This window comes from Microtus ochrogaster, unplaced genomic scaffold (assembly GCF_000317375.1).
Source record: "Microtus ochrogaster isolate Prairie Vole_2 unplaced genomic scaffold, MicOch1.0 UNK5, whole genome shotgun sequence".
NCBI lineage: Eukaryota > Metazoa > Chordata > Mammalia > Rodentia > Cricetidae > Microtus > Microtus ochrogaster.
In genome coordinates, this window is record NW_004949103.1 from 1,764,791 (window position 1) to 1,790,143 (window position 25,353).

At 51.6% G+C, this 25,353-nt stretch overlaps 1 protein-coding gene across 20 annotated transcripts in view; it reads left to right on the forward strand.

Annotated features, from left to right (window-relative positions):
• The window catches only part of Ablim2 (actin binding LIM protein family member 2), a 124,667-nt gene that overhangs the window by 79,403 nt on the left and 19,911 nt on the right, over positions 1-25,353 (forward strand). For 3 of the 20 annotated variants that reach the window (XM_026788625.1, XM_026788629.1, XM_026788627.1), the window contains 8 exons: positions 1,175-1,207; positions 2,646-2,766; positions 4,404-4,502; positions 9,665-9,766; positions 11,078-11,131; positions 17,783-17,902; positions 18,780-18,832; positions 19,398-19,536. In XM_026788625.1, the coding sequence (XP_026644426.1) occupies positions 1,175-1,207; positions 2,646-2,766; positions 4,404-4,502; positions 9,665-9,766; positions 11,078-11,131; positions 17,783-17,902; positions 18,780-18,832; positions 19,398-19,536 (721 nt within the window). The remainder of the gene's footprint in view (positions 1-1,174; positions 1,208-2,645; positions 2,767-4,403; positions 4,503-9,664; positions 9,767-11,077; positions 11,132-17,782; positions 17,903-18,779; positions 18,833-19,397; positions 19,537-25,353) is intronic. The other 17 variants (XM_013353298.2, XM_013353299.2, XM_005365929.2 and 14 more) reach the window with 9 other exon arrangements.

The following is a 25,353-nucleotide window of genomic DNA, read 5'->3' on the forward strand; positions in this document are numbered from 1 at the left end:
TAAGTGGAGCATTGGCATCCTGCACTGGCTTCAGGAAGCCCTGGTGGGAGGGATTTAGTGGGCAGTGGTGATATACAGGACCACAGACTGTTGACAACCTTGTCCTATATCCCTGGGTCACACAGTGTTGCCACTTGTGTGTGGCATGGAGTTGTGGACACGGTCTGGAGACCTCTGAGGTTTCTTTCAGCATCTGAGACTACATAGCAAGATCCATGTGACCCACAGGTAGTCCTGACTTAAGGGTCTGTCCCTCAGAGGGCAGTGGGACAGCCTGGGAGAGTCTTTATGTGATTCAGGAGTTACCCTCTCCAGTATCTGCTTGGTGACAAGCTCGTACCTTCTGCCTATCCTGCCTGTGAGACCTGCTTTAGCAGATGTCGGTACCAGGCTGTCCTGGGGAAGGAAGGGGTGTTCCCACTAAAATGCTACTTCCTCCCAAGGCCCGGGATGGTGTGTGGTGGGCAACATAACATAGAAAACCTCAGGCTCTTGTAGGGTAGATTATATACAGAATACCCAGTGGCTCATTATGGCCTCATTGCCTCATCCCTGTGGACCATTCTCAAGAGCAGAGTTTTCATTTCTGTCCCTGTATCCGGCCCAGCCCCTGGGAATTATTTTTCCCAATTGTACCTAAGAAAACCATGACCAACTGAGGCTCAGCTAGGACTCACAGGGGCCCAGGTAAGCTGGCTCTGGCCCCTGCTCTCCGAGTGTCCTGAATGAGGTGGGAGAGCCATCCTTCTAGCGGAGAGGATCCATTGGCTAGAAACATTAAGGACTGGAGCATCCTCTCTGAGCCTCTGTATCCTTGCTCTCTCCCAGCCCATGGCCCTAGTCACCCTCTTTCTGCTGTCCCCCACCCATCTGTCCTCTCCAGAGAAAATAAGAGTCGAGCCCAGTGGGTATTACCAGGTGGTCCCTCAACCACCACCTGCTTTGTTTCTGAACTCGTGGTCTCTGTGGAATAAGAATGGGATCAGGGGGCTGCGTAGAGGAAGGCGCTGGGCCAAGCAGCACCGAGCCATCTCGGTGGTGGGGCTCTTTCTTAGCTAGAGTCTCAGGGCACTGAATGTGGGTGCCTGTGTTGCCTGTGGTTACCAAACAGCCCTCTTACCCCAAAGCAACCCCTGGCACAGCGCACTAACAGACGGCTCTGTTGTGTCCACAGTCGCCTCAGTTGCTTTCACCAACGCCGACTGAGGTAACCACCTCCTATGCCTGTGTCCCGTGTGCTCATGGTGCTACCAACTAACTGCAGGGTTATAGAGATGACCAGCATGGCACCCTGAGGGCCACAGGGCCCTAGCCACGCCTCACCGGGGCCCCCTGCTGGTTATTTTTATAATCGCATCTCATCTGCATGCTCCCCCTTGTGTGGGCAGACAGGTCTTTACCAACACAGGGGATGTGGTGTTGCCTGGCAGCTCCTGGCCTGGGTCATGACTTCCTTGGGTGAGCTGAGGTCCACTTCTATCCCCCCCAGCTAGAAATACAGGAAGTTTCAGGACCTTATGGCTGAACACTCTCTGAGAGCTGTGCTGTCAAATAAGCTCGATAGCACTGCAGGGCTTCTTCTTGCCTAGGAAGCAGTAGGGCAGATTGTGGCCTCTCAGACCCTCAGCCATGTGACAGAGTCCATGGGGAGGGCATAGTGGCACAGCACACTTTTGAGTCCTCTGTGCTGGACATGGCTACCATCATTTTATACCTAATTCCTTTAACCCAGAGAATCTCCCAGAGATAGCTTCCAATGGGGAAACTGGAGCCTAGATGTCAAATAACTGGGCTATTTTTTCCTACCTTCCCTATCCTTGGAAAGTGTCCCATTCCAGCCCAGAGAGCTGATCCCAAGAGTGAGGATTTCCTTGTCATCTCAGACTGAGGAATGCTTTTTACTTCTTGTAGCTTTAGAAGCAGGATCTACGACAAGAGCCCCTGCCTGTCCCTCCATGACCTTCTCAGCCTGTTTTCTTAGAAACCATACCTGGGCCATTGTGGGGACCATGGTGCTGTGGGGTATCTGGGGTTGAGATGAGGCTAGGAGGGCTGGCATGACCCAGGCCACCAGACTTCATTGCTGAGGGATGGGCAGTCTGATCCTCGAACCATGGTGCCATGCCATCTCATGCTGCTGTCGCCTGCTCTGGCTGCTCTCGGAAGCTCCTCTTCCTGCTGAGATAGGGGTTGTGTCATCAGCGCTTGTGGGCCTTGTTGTCTGGCTTCTGAGCCCCAGAGGGTACCCTCCCACCTCAGAAGGTGCCCCAGAACATCTAGGTCCTCCCTCACACACAGGGAGCATTTCAGTGTGTTCTCAACCAGTTCCAAAAGTCCAGAGTTCTGGGGATGGTTAAGAGGGAGGGAATGGGACAGGGAGAATGCAGGTAGGGTCCTTTCACCCCATTCCAGAGGGTCAGATGGACAAAAAGGGTGGATGTCTAATGGTCCCATGATCAGGCCAAGGGGGCTTGTTATGGCTCAGACCTACCTCGCTGTCCGGATGTGCTCTGTCTGTGCTCTGAGACCCTGTTTTCGGGCTGCGTTGTTTCTGCCCTTGGGATCTAGAGGGCAAATACAGTGAGGCAGATGAAAGGCAAGCAGTGCTTCTGACCCAGGTGCTCCCACGCTGTCTTCCCACCCAGGGGGATCAGGATGATCGGTCCTACAAGCAGTGCCGGACCTCCAGCCCCAGCTCTGCTGGCTCCGTCAGCCTCGGGCACTACACCCCAACATCACGGTCACCCCAGCACTACAGTCGCCCAGGTATTTATCCCTACCCTGCTTCCCTTGACCCCTGACAAGGCTGTACTTCTCAATGAGTTTGCAGATAGAAAGTAGCTGCTTTATTCACTGAGAAAAGTGGCTGAGTTGGGGGTGGCAGGAGCCAGTGCGTGGTTAATGGAGAGTCACTTAGCCATAAGGAAAAGGATTGCCCTATGCCTAGGAGCAGGTAGCCATGAGGCAGCTGGTCACCCTGGGGCTGGAAAAGCTGTCTAAATCCACAGTGCACATCCCGAGAAACATCCTGCCCTGAGGCCCACATGGAGCAACCAGAGTTTGGTTCTGGGGGTAGTAACAGAACATTTAGAATGTGGAATAGCACATGAGACAGGACACCGAGTCACAGCCTGTTGTGAGCCCATAGGAGTTTGGAAGAACTTGATCTGAGGAGTCAAAGTCAGTGGCTACACCACCACCCAGGCAGGGTGTCTAATGCTGTACCCATCACTCGCTAACCCTGCAGACAGCCACCCTAATAAAGAGGCTGGCAATAGACTGCTATGACCTTCCAAGCTGGGACAGAGCCCTGCACAGGGCCTCCGATCCTATTGCCTCATCCCTACCCACCCACCCCACCCCTCAATTTGCATCGTCTTCCTCAGCTTTGAGCTGGCATGTGGAAGCCACAGGGGCCATGCACAAAAGCGATGCCTTTTGGAGGGATTTTTCCAGCCTGCTTCTTCCCTTTCCAGCCGCGCATGACCCATTTTCACACCTATGGGCCATAGCTCTTAGTTTTGAAAACTCGGTGGAAAAATCAACTTAATTGTTTGCAATCATTGTCATCGGTTCCTTGCAATACACCTGGTCCTTCCTGCTTAGCAAGTGTGAGGAGTGAGGGTGAGTGAGTGTGTATGGGAGAGTGAGTGAGTGAGTGTCTGAGTGGCTGGGCTGGTGGATAAGTGTGTGAATGAGAATGAGTCAGTGAATGAGTGAGTGAATGAATGAATGAATGAATGAGTGGGTTGTGGATGAGCAACTGAGTGAGGGAATGAGTGAGTGAGTTAACGGGTTAGTCAGTGAGTGAATGAGTGAGTTAATGATGGTTAGTGTATGTATAAGTGGGAGAATTGAGCGACTGAGTGAGTGAATGAATGAATGAGTGGATGATTGAGTAAATGAATGGAGATATGTGAGTGAATGAGAAAATGAACAGATAGTAGGAGTGTGGATAGAAGTGCCTTTCTTGAGCCCTTCCCCTAAGGCTCCTTGTGACTTGACCTCTGACTTCGCATCGCCAAGAGGGCCTGCCTAACTGCTAAGTGCTTGGTCAGGGGTAAAGCCTACAGGGCCAAGCTTTCTATCTGAGCTGGCAAGTGCCATGAGGATGCTGGTGACAGATCACTCCCTGACCTCTGGAAGCTGCCCTCCCATTGTCCTTGATATCAAGGACACCCCAAAGTGAGCCACAGGCAGGACCAGAGGCTGAGTCCCAAGCCCTGGCTGTTACCCTGTGTCCCAGAGGCAGCCTCTCCTGACCCACAGCCTGCTGGGTGATCCTCTTCAGGTGCTCCAGGAGAGCAGAGGGACAATGTCCCTGGCCAAGTGGGGACTAGGACAAGTTGGTGGCTCTGGGGTGGAGGAGCCCAGGGTTACTGACTGCTCTCTGTTGCCCGCAGCTGGTACTGTGAGTGTTGGTACCAGTAGCTGTCTGTCCCTGTCCCAACACCCAAGCCCTACATCCGTGTTCAGACATCATTACATCCCCTACTTCCGAGGTAAGGCGTGCAGTGCGCAGCGGGGGGTGCTCGTCCCATGTCTCCGCATGGCTTCCAGAGCCCTGTGTCTCATGCCTGTGTTCTTCCTGTGTTGTGTGTGTCTGGCTCTATTTCGTCAGTGTGTCCATGTTCCTGGAAGGAGAGCAGGGTTGATTTGTCCCTGAAAGTGAAGCTGGAGAGAGCATGTCAATGAACATCTTTTTGCACACTTAGGGCCCCACTGGAGTCGTTATACACGTTTCCCCATCAACTCTATGTGGTGGGGTGCATCCGATAGCATCAGCCTTCAGGAGCAGGAGCTGAGAAGTGAGAGGTGGTGATGTCCCCAGCCTCAGACCCCTGGCGGCTGTCCCAGGACTCAACCCAGGGGGCTCTAACCCCAGGCTCTTTCCAGGATGCAGAACCAGCCATGATCCATGTTCTGTAGACCCATATATGTGACTTCCATGGGGAGAGTGGACACCCTTGTATTTTCCTCCACTCTAAGAATTGAGTTATGTAGACCCCAAGTTCACATATTGATGGCCAAGCCTCCATGTAGCAGTGTTTGAAGAAACACAGTGAAAGCAGCAGTGGAGGTAGGGTGAGACTCAAGGTGGGATCTCATCTGCTGGGACTGGTGACCTTGTAGGAAGGAGGCCCTGGGCATCAGTGGAGAGATGGTCAACAAGCCAGGATGAAATACCAGCAAAATAAAACAAACAATAACAACACCAAAACCCACTCCTGGGCTTTGATCATGAGAAATGAGAGACTGAAATGGATGTAGACCCTGAACTGTGAGTTTTGTTACACAGCCCAGCTGATAAAGGCACTGGCAAAGGACATCTGGGGACTTAGAAAACATCGCAATGATTTTCTCAAGAGTACCTGGGCGATATATTAAGTTCCCTGTCTCTCACAGTCATAAAATGGTACCCATAGAAAGCTCCATTCCACGGGGCACAGGAGCAGCTGACAGCTAACTCCTGTCACTAGCAGTCAGTAAACAGCCCGTTCTCCTTCATCTTTATTCTCACCCCTGGCCCCACTGAGAAGAGCCCTTGGCACTATCATGTCTTCCTTGCTCCTTCGTGGGCTCTCCACACATCCTAGTCTCTAGCAGGGGTTGAGTCTCCAGTGAAGATGTACACCCCCAGATGGCAATTCCCTAGAGCAGTAGAGTGGCTTCTAGGGCCTTGATACACACGTATCATATGTCTGTGGGAGTCTCAAAGTGAGGGGTGCTCCCGGGACCTGGAGGGAGCCTGACGGCTCTGGGGAGTGTCTTTCTCCCCTTTGCTCAATGGCACTGGACAGTTTTCCTCCCATCTGCGTGGCCTTGCCTTTTGTAGGTCTGTTATACATCTGGATTCCTGGTCAGACTGTGACCAAAGACAAGGGCACATGCTAGACATTGGTCATTGCTGCTCCTCTTAGTGGAGTGAAACAGGAACCCACAACTCTGTCCTCAGATTGATTTCCATGTTAGGCTGTAACCTTGGGCTCTCCAGTGTCTTTCCAGAGGAAATAAATGAGTTACAGACCCTGAGATCTTCATGGGGGAGCATCCTGTTCCTGGCCTCTGGGCACGCAGCTTATCCCTGTCCACAGGACACAGCCACAGGTGTGGCATCTGCCCAGGCTCTGGAGAATTCCTTTCCCCATGGGTGCTCTGCAGTATTTGGGACACAGTAGAAACACCACACTGTCTGATGCTGGGTGAGGGCCCCAGGTAGACACGCCTTCCTGTGCCAGCTCTCTCCTTATCTGCCCTCTTTCCACCGCCCACTCAACCCAGACATCATCCCCTCCTGTGCCTAGGGCCTCACTGCCCCAGACCTGCAGCGGGTGAAGGACTGGTGAAAGTTATCAGCGCATTAGTGGGAATTTCAGACCTTGGTTGGGGTGGTATAAGGTTTCATTCTGACTCTTGCTTGATAAGGGACAGGCTGTAAGGACAGGAGGTGTAGGTTGGCAAGGGGACACATGCTGCTGATGTCACTTTTCTGGGAACTGATGGGAAGCACTTCCACAGCCCTAGTGGCATGCAAAGGAAGGGAAGCAGAAGAACTTAGGGGCAGAGCCTCAGGACCAAACCCCAGCATTCACTATGCCCAGGAGGTGTTTCTCATTCTGCTAACGGCTCCCTCCTTCAGCTCTAAAACAGGTCTCTAAACTTTGGTCTCTCAACCTCAGGATGTATGGTAGATGCCTCAAGGAGACTCCAAGTAGAAACTGCACATGCCTTGGCCATGGTCGTCAAAGGGTCCTGGCACATGTTGTGAGCTAGTCTTGCTCCGATGTGACTTTGGGAAAGTTCAACCAGAGACAATGGCAGCATCTTGGCCATAGCCAACTATAACATCTTCAGGGCCAGAGCCAGCTGTAATGGCATCCAGGCTAGAGTCAGCTGCAGCATCTTTAAGGCCAGAATCAACTGCAGCCATAGCAACCATAGTCGGAGCAAGAAAATAGATGATGAGTGATTGGACTCATAGATGATGCAATGTCCACAAATCTATACTGAAATAAGATGGGGGATGAGTTCTGCACAGAATCTGTGGCGGTATATAGGACCTCTCCACTTAGCCGAGTGCAGACTAAGATCTCAAACTGCATCACTTCCAGGCCCGGCCCTTAGCTCCAGCTCCAGGTTCTGCAATAGCATGTGCTCTGGGGGAGATGTGACAAGGATGACATGCCACCTCTGTGCTTTCCCCCTAAATCTATAACCCCTCTTTTTCTCTGTCCAAGGTGAGGGACATTCTGTAGCACCCTCCCCTGCCAGTGTTCTAGGAAGTCAGGATCTGTGACAAGGGATGCTGGTCACAGCTAGGAGAAGTCAAGGTGTGACCACGGGTATAGTGTGATGACCTAGGCGGGTGCTGAGACTGAGAAGATCTCAAGTGAAAGTGGGTGAAACTCAAATAGAGTATAGCTAACAGGACACAGTGGTTCCAGGTCCTGGAGGGATGGCATCTTCTAGAACCATCTAAAACCATTTCGAAGTAAAACATTGACTTAAAACTGAAAGAAGTCATAGGCCATACCAGAACCTGGGCTTCCCAGTCCTGTATAGGCCCCTTCCACCGGAGGTGTTAGAAACACCCTGGATATGAAACCTTCAAAAAGAGGCATGAGCCTGGACAAAGGAACCTCCATGCCTGTCCTTGTGTGACATTAGGGTCCTGGCGACCTCATCACAGAGATCCAGTGGGAAAGTTGGTTTCCAAGTAGTCAGTGTGCCCATCCCACATAGCATAGTCCTTGCCCTTCTGAGGAGGTGACAGAGATGGTGCCCACTGTGTGGAACTGACATGGGCACACCATGAAAGCCCACAGCAGAGCTCCAGGCAGGTCTGTGGGGTTGAGGTCAGCAGGATGTTTTCTCAGTTACACGAGACAGGGAGCATGTTTGCGGAAAAGAGAAAGGCCTGTGGTGGCCTTGGCCTCCTGAGGGTTTTGTCAGCCAGATCCTGAGTCTGAACCAGGAAGGTCTAGACAGTATAGAGCCTGGGAAGGGCCTTGCAGGTCAGACAAAGGGCAGGGAAGGCTCAGTGGTAGTGTCCCAGGCAGAGACCAAGGTGGCTGGTATTGAAGGCTACTTTAGTAAATGTGACAGGGTCCTTGTGGATCATCGAGGCTACCACACTGTGCCTCAGCTCCCTTGGTCTTGGCCTCTCTGATCAACTGAGAAACTGTAGCCCCCACATCAGTGAGTGCACCCACATGTAGGAACCTCAGCTACCATTTCAGGGAACATTGCACTATATAAAGGTCAAGCTATGGAGTGGACAGGGATGTTGGAACATTTTAGAATCCTCTGTCGGCTGGGCAAGGGTAACAGAAGTGACCATGAAGTCTAGATAAAAGAAAGAAAGCCTGGTCATGTGAGGTTCTAGACTCAACAAGGCCAAGCCACAGAGGCTCAGCCCAGGGATGCCAGCCAGTAGGGACAGTCTTCAGCCAGGGTGGATGGCTTACAGTTGTGTTTTCAAAGCCACCGTGTTTGTCATAACTTAAGTGACATGTGGAGTCATGGTGTCATGCATAGGAGACTGTGGTTCCAATCTTCCTGGGGTGACACTCCTGCTATTACCAGGAAGAACAGAAGCTCAGTGGATGCAGCCAGACAGAAGGCTCCATACAGTTCTAGGATAAAATCTTTTGACTTCTCCAAAGCCCCATTGGTGTTTGCAGGTGAATTAAGTGGCCATGCTCAGGTAGGAGAATACGCCCAGAGTAGGAATCATTAGTCTTCTTTGGTGGCCACTTACTGGGCCCTCCTGCAGCCAGGCCCTCCCTGCCTGTCTGTGATGCTCCTGTTGTCTCCAGTCTACTCAGGCCTGGCTTCTGTCCATTGGTGTTAGGATCCAACTGCTTGATCTTGCCATTCAAAGGCATGGTTCTCGCATCCAGAGACCCCTTTCTTAGCCAGGCAATCAGGCACAGCCCTGCAGAGTTTCCCACGTCTAAAGGAAGGGAACGTTTTGTGCTGTGGGGTGTCCTGCTGTGAGCCGTGCTCCTCATCACGTGTCCAGTGCCACCGTGTTCTACCCATCGCATTCTGCATTGGCGGGAGGTGGGGCATCCACTCAGGTGTCTGATGGGTGATTTGATCATCTGGCCTCCTTCACAAAACACAAAACATAGCTCCTGCTGAGGCAGAACTTGGAGGCAGCAGAGTACCCTGATGCTCATTTTGCTTGTCAGAAACAGCCTGTATCAAGGACTGTGGAGGTTGATGGATGCTGACTCCCCAGTTTCCTACATGGGCAAAGTGTTTGTAAGGGATGCTTTTTGACCTATTTCTACACCTTAGTCCCCTTCTCACAGTTAATTGATAGGATCTCAGAGCAGTCAGGACCTTCCTTTCTCAGGGAGGCAGGAACTGTGAGCCTGTGTGTGTGTTCACACCCCAGGATCCTGGGCTCTGCCCACCACCCACACACTAACACGCGGTTGGCCCTTCAATCACTGCTCCTTTGTCCCTTCCACCTCTTGGGACCAGGTACACTGCAGATTGGGACAGAAGTCATAGAGCCCACGATGGAAGACTCAGGTGTGGGCTTCCTTCAGGCAGGAGAGAGGGGGTTCACTGCAGATCAACTCTTTTTGCCTGAAACTGTCTGCTTTGCTTTCTTGCCCCTCACCTGCTGCCTCTGCTCTTCCGTCTGGAGGCAGCGAAAGTGGCCGTAGCACCCCAAGTCTCTCGGTGCTCTCCGACAGCAGGCCTCCTTCCTCTACCTATCAGCAGGCACCACGCCACTTCCACATCCCAGGTAGGTCCCTGTGTGCTTGTTGGTTCTTCATGCACCATTGTGGCCACACCAAAGTTGTCAGAGCATCCCCAAACACCAAGCTTCCTTAGAAGTTACTCCATGGAGCAGGGTGTAGTGGTGCATACCAGTTGTTCAGCACTGAGAAGACAGAGGCAGGAGCAGCACAAGTTCAAGGCCAACCTGAACTAGAAAACAAGATTCTGCCTGGTGGTGGTACACACCTTTAATCTGAGTTCTAGGCAAGCCTGGTCTACAAAACGTGTTCTAGGACAGCCAGAGCTGTTATACAGAGAAATCCTGTCTTAAAAAAATAACTCAGTGGTTAAGAGCTTTGCCTGCTCTTCCAAAGGTCCTGAGTTCAATTCCCAGCAACCACATGGTGGCTCACAACCATTTGTAATGAGATTTGGTGCCCTCTTCTGGCCTGCAGGCAGACATGCAAACAGAATACTGTATACATAATAAATAGATAAATCTTTAGAAAAAATAATAAAATGTGGTTACATTTACACAGTGGAGTACTACACAACAGAAAATAATGACAGCTTTAATTTTGCAGAAAAATGGATGGAACTAGAAAACTTTATTTTGGATGAGGTAACCCAGACACAGAAAGACAATTATCACATGTACTCACTCATAGGTGGTTTTTAAACATAAAGCAAAGAAAACCAGCCTACAAACCACAATCCCAGAGAACTTAGACAGCAATGGGGACACTAAGAGAGACTTATATAGATCTAATCTACATGGGAAGTAGAAAAAGACAAGATCTCCTGAGTAAATTGGGATCATGGGAACCTTGGAGGAGGGTTGAAGGGGGAGGGGAGAGGCATGGAGGGGAGCAGATAAAAATATAGAAATCAATAAAAATCAATAAAGTAAAAAATAATAATCAAAACAAAAAGGTTCTATGCCCAAACAATAAAAAATCCTAACGCAACGGGTTTGCATGTCCCCTCAAACTGACATGTTTGGGTTTTCTCCAAGTCTCACAAATACTGAGAAAACGTTTTCTGTTCTGGATTGAGGTGGAGAAAAGGGGCTCCCCCAGCACCCCAAGATTCTTGCTTGCCTCCTTCCCTGTCCACCTCTCTCCTTGTCCCCTTCCCATATGAGGTGGTGTCTAGAGTAGGGGATACTTGGTGGAGGTGTGGGACTTCAGCCTAGCCTGCTTTCTGTTTGTGAACTTGGCGGGTGATTCCAAGCTGGGTGAGCCAGGAGCCGACAGAAGCCCTAGGGTGGAGAGCATTGCAGCTGCTTCCCTGCTTCCCCTCACGTTCTTTCCTTCTCTTTCCTTCTTCTTCCCAGACACTGGCGTAAAAGATAACATCTATAGGAAACCCCCTATCTACAAACAGCACGGTATGGTTGGTCTGTCGGGCTCTGCTGCCGTGCTTTGCCTGCATGCCTGTTGCACCCTCTTGCTTCTGAATGCTCCCTTTGCTGTGTCCTGATCTGAGGCTTGGGGAGGCCCTGCTGGCTGAACGTTAAATGCACGCTCACTAGTAGGGGCCTGGGAGGTCGCTTTTCCCAGAAGAGGAGACATGTGGAGAGGCTAATGCATGGCACCTGGGGCTGGGGTGCAGCTGCTAGAACTAAGAACCTTTATTTAGTGTTTTTGATGCTACCATGGGGGCCCCAGTCAAGATGGTGAGGAACTGGGGGGCTTCTCACCCATGCCCTGACTCAGGCCTGATCTTTGAAAAATAGTGACTTGGAACCAGCTGCAATTTAGGGAGACTTTAGGCCCCATCTTTTGGGAATATCAGTGGCAGAAGAGGATGCCTTGCCCTCAGCTGATAGGGTTCCTTGCATTGTGTAGGAGCTAGAGATGGTTGGTAGCAAGGGTGTCTCTATCCCTCTGACCCCCACATCTTCTCCACATGAACATACCTGGGACAGAAGTGCAAGGAAAAGATTGCTTGGGCCGTGGAGCAGGACTCTAGAAGAGTGAGAACTGGCATTTCTGGGTGAGCGGGGCAGGTCACCTCAACACCATGAGCCTCAGTTTCCTCATCTGCAAACTAGACTCCTTTCCCACTGTGTCCTCCACCTCCTCACCGCCATTCCTGCCCCTTTGCCCCCTCATCCCTATGGTGTTGGGTATGAGTTGCTCACAGAACCATGAGGGTGGAGACAGTTCTAAACTGTAAAGGGCTCTGCACAGCGTGGGGACTGTTATGTCATCACTAAGATGCAAGGGAAGACAGATTCCCGCATGGACAGTTCTTTTTCAGATGTGGCCAAGGAAAGCACCCCCTTCCCATACTAACAAGCGGTAGCCAGCTTATTGGAGGCCTACTGTGTTGGGTTTTATTCCTCTGTGTGGAGAGAGGCCCTGTGCTATGTCTTTCCTCCTCGCAGAGGGAAACTGAAGCCCTGGTTTCCAGAATCCGAGCAGAGAGCACACATCTCCCCAAGAGATGGGTGGGGACAGTTAGACTATGACACCGTTTACCAAGAAGAGAACTCTAGTCTTAAAAATGGGGGAAAAGGCCCAACCAAAGAAAGGAACGCCCATTAGGTGACCCCTGCAGCACTATGCTGGACAGCCTTGGAGGAGGACCACGGGTTCTGTACCACCCAGAGCCCAGGGAAAAAGATTGATTTATGGGCCTTGATTAACTACTGCTACCTCTGCACCACCACTAGGCACTAAGACTGTGTGGCTAATACCCATGGTCCAGGCAGAGCTGGCCTTGGCACCTCGCCTTAGAAAGTCACTTTATGTAATTGACCAACTGTGTCTGATAGGGTCAGACTGAGTCAGAGTGTTAGGGTTCAAATCTTTTACCTGAGCCCCTGGGGGAGATCAGGTTCCCAGTTCCCAGGCACCAGCCTTGTAGTCTAGACATATGACACTGTCTGCAGGCCACTCCAGTGTGAAGGAACCACACAGTTAGTTACCCAAGTCCAGGATTCTGCACGCTGATTTTGTAAAGAAGCAGATCTTGGCATTCACCACCTTGGCCAGGCATTCGGCAATGAAAACTCAAGCAGAATGCAGTGAGCTGTGCAAATCGCAAGTGACGAGAGAGCTTTAGCAGTAAGAAGCTCCTTAAAGACCCCTGGGAAATACAGATGTGCAGGGGTGCCTTCGGTTTCCAGTTCATGCACTGAGACCATTGGTATTCATAAGGCCTCCCCACCCCTGATTACAGGTAGGACATTGGATGCATGCCCTATGCATGCCTACCTGTGTATGTGTGTGTGTGCGTGTGTGTGTGCGCACGAGCATGATTGCTCACCGTTCTACCCCCTCCAAGTGCTTGCTCCATCAAGGCAACTTGACCACAAGCCTTCCCTGAGAAGCTCTGGAGCCTGATCTAGGCATGAGCAGCGGTATTTTAATCCTCACTCCAGCTTGAAACACCCCCTGCGAGATGACAGTGAATCACAAGACTGTTCCATTAGCTTAAGATCCTATATTTAACATGTTGCAAGCAGCCAAGCCTTTCCCCCAGATGCACTGGCTCACAGCGTTCAACTCTGAAGTCACTGGACATGGTCACTGCTGGTTATAGTAGTGTTCTTCTCTGATGCCGGAGTCTCCGTCCTGCTCTGAGAGCCATGAGGATAGCTGGGCCTCTGTGCTCACTGGGTGGAGGTGACACTTGGGGTGGAAGGCAAGATGCTTTTGAGTCCATGAAGCACTCATGACTGTGCAGCTGGCTTCTGACCCAATCAGCTGCAGTTGTCTTTTTTTTTTTTTTTTTGGCATTTTGGGAACTGACTGTATTTCTATAAGAGTTAAGTTTTACTTGCTTAGTGTTTACTGGTTTTAAAGAGGAAAAGAAGAGATGAAAAAAAGTAGGAAGTGATAAAAATGGAGTAAGCAGGGGCAAAAGATAAGGAGCCCCCCCATACCACCAGGCAACGCAAGGATCAGCTTGTAGTGCCTGTCAGGCAGGAGGAGGCACAGGGTCTTGGCAGCTGCTTGAGTCAGAAGCTTCAGGATGGTCTGCAGCTCAAGAGAAGCTGTGGACTGTTTGTGTTGCCATGTGAAAGTGGAATCTCATGCCTGCAAACACACATACCTGCACATGCGTGTGCATACACATACACTTGCATGCACACTTGCCTGCACACACATACCTACCTGTGTGCACACACATGCCTGTATTCACACATGCCTGTACACACACACATACACACTCACATGCAAACTCACCTACACACACATGCACACCTATGTGCACACATATACCTGCATTCACACAGCTGCATACATATACACATGCCTGCATACAGGTACAATATCCAACCTTGTCACCTTGGGGAGGCAGTTATGGGTGAAAATACAGCCGTTCACATCCAGCTACTTAGCAGAGAGAAATGCTTCTTTCCTCAGGGTTCATTTCCTCAGAAATGGAATTACTTGTGCCTCAGAGCTTTCAGGCAGTTTCTGAAAATGGCAGAGCTGCTTGACAGAAGGGGCTCTCCAGAGGCGGTCTCTCGGAGGAAAGAAGACGTCCGCTTTTAGACTGTTGAGTTTGTTTTCCTGCTGCTGTGATAAGATAGCCTGACAAAAGCAACGGAAGTAAGAGGGGTTCTTTCCAGCTCCTGGTTCAGGAGTGCCACCCCTCGCAGTAGAGAGGTCACAGTGGCGGGAAGCACCTAATCACAGCACGGGCACCACCAGGAAGCAGAGCCTGTTGAAGGACAGCGTTAGCTAGACTCCTCTTACCTATACAGCTAAGAGAATGGTCACCCACGTTTAGTGTGGGTCTTCCCACTCAGTTAACGTAATCAACACCACCCTTCCTTCCCCAAAGGGAATACCCGAAGCTAGCGATTCCTTGTAGATGAGGCTGGAGGTTCACTTCCAAGGTGATTCTGGGTCCTCAGAGGTTGACAGTGTACAGTGACCATTACGACTGTCTAAGACAAATGGTACTTTCTCAAAGACTTCCTAGACAGTTTGGCTGTCCAGGTCCAGGATGGAACTGCTATTTCACCAGGTTCACATTTGATTTCTAAGCAATTATGAGCCTGGGACAGACATGAGTGAGTGGGGGAGGGGACCTGGCCACCCATGTTCTCAGGGTCACCATCCGAGTAGTACCTGTCTATTCCCAGTTCTTTGGTCCCTGACTGAAGATGGGAATAAGGGCTTGCTGTGACTTTCTGGGGTTTCTTCCCTGGAAGATTGAGTCTCACGTTGGTTTGGGGTTGTCTTCTGAGATATGATGAAAGACCAGGTATCAGGTAGCTCTGTGCCCATAAAGAGAATTAGAAATCTGGTACCCAGTGGGCATGCCTAGCAGAAGTTCTTGAGGGACATGGGACAGGAGTGTAGGAAATTAGTTGTTCCAGAGAGTACTTTGACACAGGCCTGTGGGCCTCAGAGGAGCTCCTCTGTGTGGTCTGGGGGACATGATGAGCCTCTTTCTCTGGAAGAGGGACACTGGGTGAGAGAGAAGCCAGCAGGCAGAGGTGCCAGCTCTGTAGCTCTTCCTCTGATGCTACTGTCAGTTCTGGTAGCAGTCAGCACACAGATGCCATCCCCTCAACTTCATAGAAAGAAGCCCAGTGCCTAGGGATGCCAGAAGCTTTCACTAATTTATCTAAGGCATGGTTTTTGAGCATCCACTATGTGTCTGGCTCTCCTTCAGAGCTGGAGCCATAGGGATGGCAAAACATAGCCTGCCCTGTGAAGCAGAGTCCATAAAATTGCCCTGAGATCATATGATCAAGTACATCCTTGCCCTATGAAGCTGAAAATCTGTAGAGTTGCTCCCAGTGTGTGTGCATGCACACACACACACATGCACACACATGTGAACACGGTCATTCTCTCTAATATAATTCCAAAGCAATGTAAACTGTACAGGTTGATGCTTGATATGTGTTGGGCAAGGTAAGAAAAGTCTTGCTCATGGGTCTCGTTCTCAAAAACCCAGTCTGGACCTGAGTAGAGAAGCAAGACCCCCATCCCCACCCTTCTGGAACCCTGAGACCTGAGGAGAGACACCAAGCCCCAGAGCCTCTCCCCTCCTCTCCCCATGTGTACAGAAACACCACCTACTAGTAACAGTACCAACCCGGTGTGACTAGGGACCAGCTATCAACGTGTGTGTAGACACTCACTGAGCTTGACAGGGATGGCTCTGTACTGATGGCAGACAGAGTTCCAGGAGAGACCAGAGCTGAGACTGTCTGATGGCCACAGACTGCCTCTGAGCACAGTCAATGGCCCCCTGGAAGCCAGAGCTATAGAAATGTAGGTGCCACCAAAGGCAAGCTGTGTGGCTTCCATGGAAGCTCTGGGCTGTGTGCATCCATCCACTTTCTGTGTCCCCTGCTGTGTTGGAGGTCAGTGTGTGAGACACTCCAGTAGGCGCCAGGCACATCAGATGTGCCGTGACCTTGAGCATCTCCTACGGGTTGCTCAGTGGAGAGGCAGATTTGTGTGCAGGTCCTGTGAGCGAAGGCAAGTCCCTGTAATGTCTACACCTTGCAGGGAGAATGAAGTCAGTCAGCTGAGGCCGAAAAACATCATGTCTGTTTTGTGTTTGTGCTCAGGATGGGGCAGGTGCAGGGGTGAGGCTGAAGGACTAGGCGACAGAGGCCCGATATAATAGGGTCAGGGCAGCGTGGATGAATGTATGCATCAGTGAACAAAGAAATGGAGAAGAAGACAAAGAGGGGTATGCATGGGGGAGTGGGGGTGAATAACTGGAGAGCTGTGGATACAGGGATGGGGAGCTGGATAGTGGATGCATGATGGATAAAAGATAGTTGTAGGTGCATGGCTTAGTGGATGGGTGTGTGGGAGATGGATGGATAAATAGGTGGGTAGATTAGTGCATGGCGGATGGATGGAGGAATTGATGCTTGGTGGGTATTGATGATAGATGAATAGATAGATAGATAGATAGATAGATAGATAGATAGATAGATAGATAGATAGATAGATACATACATACATACATACATACATACATACATACATACATACATAACTTAGTGGATGGGTGGGTGAGTGGATGGATAAATTGGATAACTGATGGCTGCCTTGGTGGATAGGTATAGATACGAGAGCAGGAGCATGGATTAGTGTCTGGGTGGGTAGGTAGGTGAGCAGGTGGGTGGAAGGATAAGAGAGTAGACAGAAGTGAACAGATGGGCAGCCAGAGGGACACATGTGTGTCACATGAGAGTGTTCAGATTTAACTGAATTAGAGGAGGGAAGAGCTGCCTTCAGATTACCGTCAGGGTTGACCTATGGCCTAGTCCTAGCCTTGCAAAGCTGTAAACCAGCCTTTGTATTCTCAGACACCATCTCACCTGATTCTTGTGAATTGGAGAAGGTAGAGTGGCATTTTCCCATTTTACAGATCAGGAAACTGAGGCTCTGAGTTGTTATAGAAGCAACCTACAGACAGTGCAAAATACTTGGTGAATTTGGCTCTGGCCCGACACACTACACATCTGTCACAGCTTGTGGTGTTTACAGAGGACCCATGTCAAGTCTCCACAGAACATTCTCAGCAAGTGGAGGAGCATTCTGGAGCCCTGCGTAGCACTATGCTGTAGCGTGTTGGCTAGTGTGTTACCCGTGGCTATATGGAATCTTGAAAGCCCACGGCCTGGGTTACTGGGGTGGGATCTCACAACCTGAAGAGCCCCTCGCCTGGAGTCTCTGGCACAGATGGTGGGGGCATAAAAATCAGTTCTTGGAGTGGCCACATCTTGTTTGTTCCTGTGCCCTTGGCCAGCTGCTGAGAGTCAGTGCTGGTGTGTTAGCCTCAATCGGTGACAGCCATCGAGTCACAGGAATCATGCTGCTCACCCCTCTGCGTCCCTCTATTTAACCTCCCCAGCAGGTCTGTGGTTAATTCGCTCCTGTATGTGGAAAAAGCAGAGGGTTTGTTTTCACCCCCCCAAAAAAAAAAAAAAAAAAAAAGGTCTCTCCCTGGGAGAGACAGGCAGCGCGGGGTGGGAAAACACAGAGTCCTGATGTCTAGGATGGAAGTACTCAGTTTACAATTTTGGCCCTATCTTGTCAAGGTCCTGTAGCCCAGTCCCCAATGTCCAAGCTCTCTGACCTGGTGTCAGTTTTGTCCTTGGTGGTGCAGGAGGCAGGGCGCTCCAAGAGACGGGCAGGGCTGAGCCCACCGCAGGCTGCAGGTAAGAAGCCCGCCTGCTCTCCTCCCTGAGCTGAGCCCTAGCTGGGGAGGACCCCTGGGCTTTCAGCCACTGCTGTGTGCACAGGGTTGGGGTAGGTCTTGGCAGGTCCTGGAACATACCAGCATGCCTTGCATGGTTTCTCTGTTTACTCCTGGGAAAGGGTCAGCCCAGTGGGATGACAGAATGCTGCCCAGAATCTCTTGGCTGTCATGAGGGTGTGAACTCTTGCTCCAAGTGGGCTCATCTCCGGGTGTACTGGTGTTCTTGGCTGTTTCGTGTGGACTCCTCCCAGTGGCAGAGTTCAGGGCTGGGCAGGCAGAAGGTAGCTCAGTGGAACAGGCAGGGGGAGACTTCGGACTTTGACTGTCTGAGTTCATGTCACTCTTGGCCCCCTCCCCTCAATCCATGCTGGCTCATGACCTCAGAGCAAGTCACCTCCCTGAACCTCAGTCTCTCCATCTGTGAGATGGGCCAAATTCCAGTTTTGAAGAGTTCATGTTGAGAAAGAAGCATGCAGCTGTGGCTGGCACCAAGGGCTCTGAGACTGAGACCTCTGTCCCTTCAGGGTCCCCCTCACAAGGTCAAAAGGTATACTTATCAAATCCAAGTGAAAATGTGACTTCGTCTGAAAAGGTGACTCCATTTCTCCTGGTTGGAGGTGTGGCTGGAACTGCGAAGAGGTGTCACTTTGCTCGGGACACGCCCACCTTCTGGGCCCTGTCCCTGAGGAGGTAGCTCTAGTGCATCCTGGTCCGAGAAAGGCGTTCATTCTGTTGTCTTTTTCCTTGGTTTTCTTTGACTTTGGAGCATGATGTAAAGCAGAGCCCCCAGGACAAACATGGTGAGCTGCCTTTACAAACGGATTTTTCCCTTCCAGCCACCAGGCGATTGGAGGTGGAGGACAGCACTTTTGATCAGGACAGCAGGAAGGTAATGCGGTGGGCCACGCTCCTGCAGGGTGGGACGGCCCCTCTGGCTGGAGCTCCAGTCCTCTACCTCTGCCCCTGGGGTCCTGGGAGGCCCAGGGTGGGAGCCACCCCCACCTGCCTCCTCCTGCACTCAATATGAGCACACTCTCTGCTAGTGTCCTGGCTCTGCCGTGCAGCCAGGTCATGGCTGTGGGACTGAGGAAACAAACCCAGTACACTCTGGCGTATTTGACATGTGGGTGCTTTTTATAAATGACCAGAGAGTAGAAGGTAGGAGACCTTACTGATATACTTCTTTGATGTGGTCATGCTGTGAAAACGGCTAGAGAGGATGTGAGGGCAGGGGCATCACAGCAGCAGGCTGTGGGCAGCATTTGGCCATTTCTCCAGCTGCTTGACGAACTTGCAGAGTGTATGAACGAGACACCCTTAATAGCAAGGCTGGTATTAAAAGCAGCGGGGTCAGCTTATGAGGCAGATATACAGAAGCTACTAGAAGGTTCTGGTGAGGTATTTCACCATGGCAGATGACTTCAGTGTTCCCATAACCTTCTGTTCCTCTGCAGAAGACTACCTGGCTGCTCCTCAAAGGGGATGCAGACACCAGAACAAATTCTCCAGACCTGGACAGCCAATCTCTGTCCCTCAGCAGCGGGGCTGAGCGGGAGCCTCTGCCGAGGATGCCTGGGGACAGCCTCTACTCACGTGAGTGGCTCCTCTGATGTGCACTGGACACTGCCAGCCAAGGGCCCCTACTGAGTGGGCCCCCAAATCTCGGCTTTCCTCCCTGAAAACACTAAAACCAAGAGAAAGCACGTAATCCTAGAATGGGGCAGAAGGATTGCTGTGAGTTTGAGACCAGTCTGAGTTGCATAGGGGGACTCTGTCTCAAAAATAAAAATTAAAACCAAAATCAGCCAAAGAGCGATCAAATGTGAATCAAGCCAGCTAAAGAAAGATCTGAGCCCTGGCCTCACCCACCACCTCTGCAGTGACGCAGCTAACTAGTGTGCTCACAGTGCCCCCTCGTGGCTTTCTCCGAGTTGGCAAGAAAGCAAAGAGAACAGCACTCAGAGCCTCTTTCCCTGGGTGGGTGGGTGGGTGGGTGGGTGGGGACTGATGTGGTCATGGTCAGGGGGCGAGTTCAGACCTGGAACTGGTACAAGGCACTGTCCTGGTCCCTATGACATCCTGAGCAAGCCACTTGGAGATTCTAGGAGATATGGCCTGACATCTCAGGCAACAGCAAGCCTTGGGGGTGTTGTGAAGTCTGGCTTGGGGGTGATTCTCAAGAATGGAGTAATTGCCCATTGCATTGTTCACTGGAGATGCTGTAGGTCACAGGCAGACAGAGCCAGCACAGGATTGCAGGCAGACTCAGGTTCTCCCAGAAGCAGTCTCTGGTATCTGCTGAGTGGGGCCGGTGGGGGGGGGGGTTGAGTGGAGGTAGGGGTGGCTTGTTTTCTGTGGCTATGGTTGGAAATGGAGATCATGAGAATCTCCGTGGTGTGAAAAAGCAGAACAAGCACCTGGCGTCATGGTGGCACCAACTCTGAGTGTAACCTGGGCTCTCTGATGACTGACTGTGATAGAGACCAGAGCAGTAATGCTGACTCATTAGGCCCTGGGCGTGCAAGAGGGCTTTGGCTGGCCATCAGTGAACAGTCGGGCTGTCCCCATCCACCTTCCCTCCTGACCATGGATGGCACTCTCTGACCACTGCATACCGGAGGTGCCCTGCAGCAGAGAGAGGAGTGGAGATGCAGCCAGCTGGACACTGTGACTAATCGGCAATGGACTATTGTTCCGTGTGCGGCCTGTGTAAGCAGATGAGGTCCCTCAGGATCTCAGACTGTTCACACAGGCTGATGTGAACATGGGAGGGTCCCATAGGCCTGGGTCCTCCTGTAGGTTCTTTTAGGGGAAGAGCTAGCTGAAGGCATGATGAGAGGAGGGTGGAGATCCCACGTGCCTGCCTGGGCCTACTGGAGTGGCCACATACCCTCCCTTAGCCCTCTGTCCCAAGAGTCCCTGCCCCAGATGCTGTCCTCCTGTGGCTGTGCACGAATGCTTTGTGGTACTTGAGTAGTGGAGGCCCCTCCACAGAGCAGGGCATAGGGCTGCCCTTAGCTCTCACTGCCCCATGTGGTGTCTTGGCATCTAGGCATTAGCTGGGGGGGCCAAAAATTTATGTTGGTATTTCAGGATGGTGCTTTTCAGTTTCTGGTCTTTGCTCTGTTAGGGAAGTGCTCTGTTCCATTCCCATGACCTCACCCAGACTCTCCCCGTGTTGGCCAGCCTGTGCCCTCAGCAGTTTCCACTGGAATGTATGCCTGTGGCTCAGACTGAGGGAGCAGGGATGCGGTGTGGGAAGAAGCCCAGCTGCAGATCCTCTCAGGGTCCCGCTTCTGCTCTCACTATGCTGTGCAGTCCATGCATGTGCCCTCCACCCCCTGTAGCAGATGCCAGAATGAGAGTGTTCATCCCGGGCACTTTTGAGTGGGGTTGTCTCTGTGAGGCAGGCTGTTCCAGGTGTCTTCACTGGTCACTCCCACAGTGACAAGGACTTGCCTGCCATCCCATTCCTCTGCTGCATCCCTGCAGCAAGCCAACACGAATGGTGTGGACAGGAAGTAGGTGTTATGTGGGTGCACCTGGCCTGTGGGAACCCAGCCACCTGTGCTTGGTCCCATGCCACCTGTTATGTGCCAACAGCCATGACTATATCCTCCTGCCTCTGCGTCCCCCTGATGTCCTGACTTCAGATTTCTTGAGCAGGAAGCCCACAGGGTCTAGCATTGCACCTGTGCCTTTACCTCCATCCCAGTGGTGCTGTACAGTCCCACAGGGCAGCAGTTCTCTGCCAGGCTCTACTGCCCTATCAACGGGCATGTGTTTTATTAGAGATGTGCTTGCATTCCTTCTGTATCCTGTGCGGGAACTTCCTGGCTCTGTGCAAGTGCTCATTAATGTCTTGTGTCTGCACAAAAGGGGACAAGGTTGGCTTTTCTCATAAGAAGAGGGATTGAAGGCCTTACAGAGAGACTCTAAGCCCCCAGTCTCCTCCGTAGCTTGTGCCCTGTGGACACATGTCCTCTGGGTCCCACATTCATGACCTCTCTTGTCCTATCCTCTCTTTTGTGGTATCTTACACACAGATGTGAATACAAATGTGCACACACAGACACAGGCGTGATAGTGGTTTAATTCAAGTACCTGGGCTGTAGAAGACACTGCCAGAGTGTTTCTGTGGTCCCTAGAAAGGCCCCAAAGTTTCCAGAGAGTAAACCCTTCTTTTACATCACCAAGTTGAGAGGAAGGTGGGAGGAGTGGGTTCGGGGTGGCATGGGCCTTGGGGCTTGGAGACAAATGAGTCTCTTTGACTTAGCATCCAGGAAGTACAGGGAAGACCTCAGCAGAGGCCACTTCACCCCAGACTGGCCTGTGCCTTCACCGTTGCCGTCACCTCTGTGCCCTCCAACATGAGGCCCCTGTAGAGCGTGGAATGATGAAATGTTCCAGTCTCTGCTTCTTAGCTCACTGTCCTCCCTCTCAACCACTCAGCAGCAGCCAGCTACAGGACAGGTTTCTGTGACTCTCTTCTTCTCAGAAGAAGGAAGGAAGGGAGGGAGGGAGAGTGGGTGGGCCAGACTTTCTCTCATCCCTTTGACCCCCGCAGAGTTCTCCGTGAGAAATCTGCCCCGAATTCCCTTGCCTGTGGTATGCAGAGCAGGCTCCTTATGACCTGTCGGTCTCCTTGGAGTACTGAGGGGGACGGCCAAGCGCCTGGTGGTAGAGCTGTGACTGACACCCCTAGGCAGCAGAGTCCACAGATATCAAAACTGGAAGATCTTTGGCATTTCCAGTGCCAAATCAGGGTCCAGATGGGCAGGAGTAGTCCAGGCACGGAGCACACAGACCTTGAATACTTTCTATGTCCCAGCCCTGTTCTAGGTGCGGAACCAGAGCAGGACCTGAAACAGAAAAGGCCTCCTGTCCTGTGGCACTGCAGTGAGGTGGGGCGAGTCAGATGGCATATGCAAGCCGACTGCTAGGGCATGCTGGGAAATGTGTCATGGGAATATAGGAAGTCCTTGGGGAGGAGGCCACTGTCCAGCAGGCCTCAAGATGTGGTCCTGAAAGCAGCGAATGCTTGGGAAGGGATGATCCAGCTGAGGGTAGAGGCAGAGCTAGCAAACCGTGTGACCATGTCATTGCTACCAGCCCCCACCCCACCCTGTGCAATGACAGCCCCAGAGGACTTTAGCTTTCTCCCTTGAGCTAGGACCTAGATGGATGGAAGCTGATGGCTGCCAGCATCTGCATTAGCAAGGTATCTGGGCAATGCATAGCATATGTGAAGGTTTGGAGATTGACTTCTGCAGAGCTCTAGGAAGACAGACACAATGGTATAGTGTGAGAGGGACTAGCCAGACACAAGATGGGAGCAGGCATGGCTTTCAGGAAAGAACTGAAGGCAACTAATACGTCCAGGAAACCCCAAGAAGAATGGACACAGAGCCCTGAACCTGTATCTGGGCCCAGCGGGTAGAGCCCTAGCAAGGCACACTTGAGTGACCTTGGGTCCCTGGCAAGCCTCCATGGTATGAAATTTCCTTATATGTAACAACAAGAATGATCTGGGGACCTGCAGGATGAGGGGCTGGCACCTAGGCGTGCAGTCCTGTGAGGACGTCCAGGTGGAACACTCAGACTCACATGCCAGGCTGCAGCGAGCCTGCAGCTGCCAGCTCAAGCCTTTTCCACCAGCGTCTGCTTCTACAGCCTAAATCGCTCGTGCTCAGGGCCATTGAGTGCTGCTGTCCAGAGCTGAGAGGAGCTACCCTGCACAGAGCAGGCAATGGCAGTCATGTACTGGACCCCAACAAAGGCATGGTGGCCTGCTGTGGCTTGCTGGTCAGTTGTCAGAAGAATGTTCTCCGGTGTTGTGAGTTCCCACTGCACCGGGAACACACCCTATCGCTCTCAGTCATGTCTTGAGTCTTTAGTGGTTTCCTGACCTCTTATGAGCCACTCTGGAGGAAGACAGAGCCAAGAACAGAGCCAGCTTCAAGAGCAGTCAGTGGCTGCTTTAGAGTGGCTGTGGGTGGCCCGAGAGCTGGTGTAGGAGTACGTGGTTAGGCTAAGCCTGGGCCTAGCCCAGGGGTTAGCAGGGTGTCCAGTGACTAAAGGGCCTGATATAACCTAGGATCACGAGCACACAGCGGGAATTCATTGGGGGTCCTCTGTCCTCTGTAACTGTCCCTTCTTGTGCACACCCACTTCTCAGTCATATCCACATTTGGCCACACACTCTTGAAGGCTTCTGACCATATCAGATATGCAGGTCTCTAGAAGGTCTGCTAGGGTCATTTGATCTTTATACAGGTCATTTGATCTGCCTAGGCCTCAGTTCCCTTGTATCCAAGGCATAGAGGCCCTTGAGCATGGAGATGGCACTCTGAATGTGTGAAGGGATTTTAAATACATCTGTTGTACATGGGACTCTGGGACCTTTAAAAATCACACAATAGCCAATCCCTCCCTCAGAGAGATTGAATGTGACAAGACCTAGATAGCAGCTCAGACGACAGGAACACTTGTGGTAGACACACCTGTCTAGCTTTCACTGCTAAGTATACCTGAAAGAAGGGGACTATAGCAGAGCAAGCAGCCACAGGATGGGAAGGAGGAGGAGGCTGGCAACCCTGCAGTGTCATGGGATGGGGATGGAGCCTACAGGGAGGAGGTCGAGAGTTTATCACTAGCATCTTCTGCCTCCCAGCTGGTGGGACAAACAGACAGGGAGCTCTATCAGTGATCGTGGTGGGCACCAGCAAGCCCAGGCAAGTCGAGAAGTAGTAGTGTATGGAGTAGTGTATGAATCACTCTGAAAAACAATGATCATGGGAATCAGTCTGAGTGCCTGTCCCCGCGCACTGGACCCAACAGAACCATGGTGTGCCAAAATGTAAGACTACCCAAGATCCCACCTCCTGTCACAGCAACCGAATATCCAGGACTCAATCAAAAGATGATTTGCAGCACCCAGAACCGTGCGTGGCGTTAGTATTGGAATGAGAAAGAGTCCCCAGACCAGAACACTGGTGAGAACTGGTGTTGACATCATCTGACAGGGATTCTACGACATCAGTCATAAAGATGCTCCAGTCAGTAGCTGTGTCAAAACTGGAATAGAGAAAAGGTCTCATGGAAAAAAACACAAATTACTTCAAAAAGGAATCAACTGGGAATTGGCATTGAACTGAAAAGTAAAATAATGAAAAACCTGTTGTGTGGGCACAGGGACAGAATAACTGATTCCCACAGTGGGCATCAGGGTCTTCGTTCTGGTGTGGACAATGCGGAGAAGGAAAGCAAGCAGGGATCTTGGAAACAGTGCTCGTGTCTGTGAACTCCCTGAAGGGGAGAAAGAATGGGTTAGGAGCCGGGCGATGGTGGCGCACGCCTTTAATCCCAACTCTCGGGAGGCAGAGGCAGGCGGATCTCTGTGAGTTCGAG